The 2,500-nt window shown below is 42.6% G+C and overlaps 1 protein-coding gene across 1 annotated transcript in view; it reads right to left on the bottom strand.

The window, feature by feature from the left end:
• LOC107301584 (myomegalin-like) overlaps positions 1-2,500 on the bottom strand; it is a gene marked incomplete at its 3' end in the record, with an annotated part of 5,447 nt that overhangs the window by 1,761 nt on the left and 1,186 nt on the right. Inside the window, exon 2 of the mRNA XM_015830789.1 lies at positions 1,116-1,229. Coding sequence (XP_015686275.1) covers positions 1,116-1,229 — 114 coding nt within the window. The remainder of the gene's footprint in view (positions 1-1,115; positions 1,230-2,500) is intronic.

The raw sequence follows: 2,500 nt of genomic DNA, 5'->3' as shown, positions 1-2,500 counted from the left end.
CTGCTTGAGCAAGGGGTTGGACTAGAAGACCTCCAAGGTCCCTTCCCAGTCTGTTATTCTATACATTTTCATTTCATTTCTATGAAAATGTTGCCAAGAAAATTCCAAGGAGCTATCCATGAAGTCAGCAGGAATCAAGGATCAGAACAGTATCTGGAGGATCTCAAATTGGAGAAGAAATGTATCATACAAGCCAACTTGGTATAAACATCTTCTCTTTGTCCCCATAGTGGAAGACCTGGAGCGAAATGAAGGTTCCCAGGAGAAGCCATATTATATATACGTCCAAGTCTCTTATGAAGATCCTGAACAACAAAAACAACTTCCCTTCCAACTATTATTTTGTCATATTAAAATTTCAAGGTAGGTGTCATGGTTCCGATTAACATTGGATGTTCTTGCTTTGACAATAGGCTTATGCAAGTAGGCCATCTCAGTGGTCAGAAGGGAAACAAATGTCATGCCTGAGCAACCATTTTACACCTTCTTATGTCAGGGATGAGGGACTTCTGGCCTATAATGATAGCTTATCATATTTGCAGAATTTCAAACAAGGCCTCTTTTTCTGTCACAGCAGGAAGAGTGACACTCGAGCTAAACTGCCTCAAAATGTTGTTGCTCAGCCATTATACCCTTCTTTCTTCCGAGAGCCAGCTTCTCACCATCATTCTGGATTTAAATATACTCGGAAAATATTAAATGTGTAGTATTTTGGGGTCATCTCAAGAACTAGCATCGTTCCCCACATTAGACAACATCTGTGTCACTCTTGGCTCCGCTACCCAATACTGACCCTTTGAATTGGAGAAGCTTCTGCAGGTAACTTGGGATTTCAACCTCAGATTCTGGTGCTTTGCTATCAAGCTTCTAATCTGAAGAAGTATTGGGCTAATCCAAACTTCCAGATGTTCTTTAACTACAAATCCCAGAATCCCTCGCCTTGGCTTTGCTGGCTCAGCTGTTGGGAGTTGTAGTTCAGCTACAAAGGGAGAACCCACAGGTTGTCCATCTAACCAACAAGGAACACAAGCTCCTAAGTTCTGATCCGGAACAACCCAGATCTTTGGTTGTTCCCAAAGAGGATAATGCATGTCCCTTTCCTCATGATGGTTTACCTCTAATGCTTGGTCTCTATCTTTCAGACGCTGGGCCATCTGCTTGATCAGGGTTTCCACCTTGGGGGCATTCACTCCAGGCGATCTGAGTGATGACAGGATGACCAGGCAGTCCTGGAGAAGAAAAATCGGACAAAAGGATCAGAGTTCCTCTCCCAAAGGACCAAATTCCTCTTTCCCTCCTTTCCTTCCTCACTTTCACCTTTTCCTTTTTATTACTATCTGGGATATTATTTAATATCTAGTGGACGATCGCTCGACTATGAGCCAGCAATGTGCAGCAGCAGCCAAAAAAGCTAATACAATCCTGGGTTGTATAAACAAGAGGCATAGAATCAAGATCATGTGAAGTATTAGTACCGCTTTATAAAACCCTAGTAAGACCACACCTGGAATATTGCAATCAATTTTGGTTGCCATGCTACAAAAAAGATGTTGAGACCTTGGAAAAAGTTCAGAGAAGAGCAACTAAGATGATCCAAGGCCTGGAGAGTAAATCATACGAAGAACGCCTGCAGCATTTGGGTTTGGCTAGTCCAGGGGTAGGCAACCTTGGCTCTTTTATGACTCGTGGACTTCAACTCCCAGAATTCCTGAGTCAGCATGGCTGGTTCAGGAATTCTGGGTATTGAAGTCCACAAGTCATAAAAGAGCCAAGGTTGCCTACCCCTGGGCTAATCTAAAGAAAAGAGGAAATAGGAGTGACATGATAGCAGTGTTCCAGTATTTGGGAGGCTGCCGCAAAGGAGAGGGAGTCAAATTATTCTCCAAAGCAGCAGAGGGCAGGACAAGAAACAATGGTTGGAAACTGACCAAAGAGAGAAGCAACCTGGAATTAAGGAGAAAGTTCCTAACAGTGAGGACAATTAACCAGTGGAACAGCTTGCCTCCAGAAATCGTGGGTGCTCCATCAGTGGAGGTTTTTAAGAGACTGGACAGTCACTTGTCTGAAATGGTATAGATTCTCCTGCTTGGGGGAGGGGCTGGACTAGAAATCCTCCAAGGTCCCTTTCTATTCTATTCTATTCTATTCTATTCTATTCTATTCTATTCTATTCTATTCTATTCTATTCTATTCTATTTATTTTATTTTATTTTATTTTATTTATTTTATTTTACAGGATTTATATGCCGCCCTTCTCCCCATGGGACTCAGGGCGGCTCACAGCATATTAAAACATCATACAAAAAGATTTCCCCTACTAAAAACCAATTAAAACCCAAATATTGGTAGCTGTGGCTCTTTAAAATCGTTAAAAATTGTCCCTATTTAAAACTCACCCTAGGTCAGGCCCGCTTGTTGAAAAAGCCATGTCTTGAGGGCGCGGCGGAAGGTTAAGAGATCCGGAATCGTCCGGATCTCGGGGGGTAGTTCGTTCCAGAGG

The sequence above is a fragment of the Protobothrops mucrosquamatus genome, unplaced genomic scaffold (assembly GCF_001527695.2).
Source record: "Protobothrops mucrosquamatus isolate PMUCROS unplaced genomic scaffold, P.Mucros_1.0 scaffold14782, whole genome shotgun sequence".
Classification (NCBI taxonomy): domain Eukaryota; kingdom Metazoa; phylum Chordata; class Lepidosauria; order Squamata; family Viperidae; genus Protobothrops; species Protobothrops mucrosquamatus.
The sequence above is the reverse complement of the archived record's forward strand: the minus strand, read 5'-3'. Positions and strand labels throughout refer to the sequence as shown.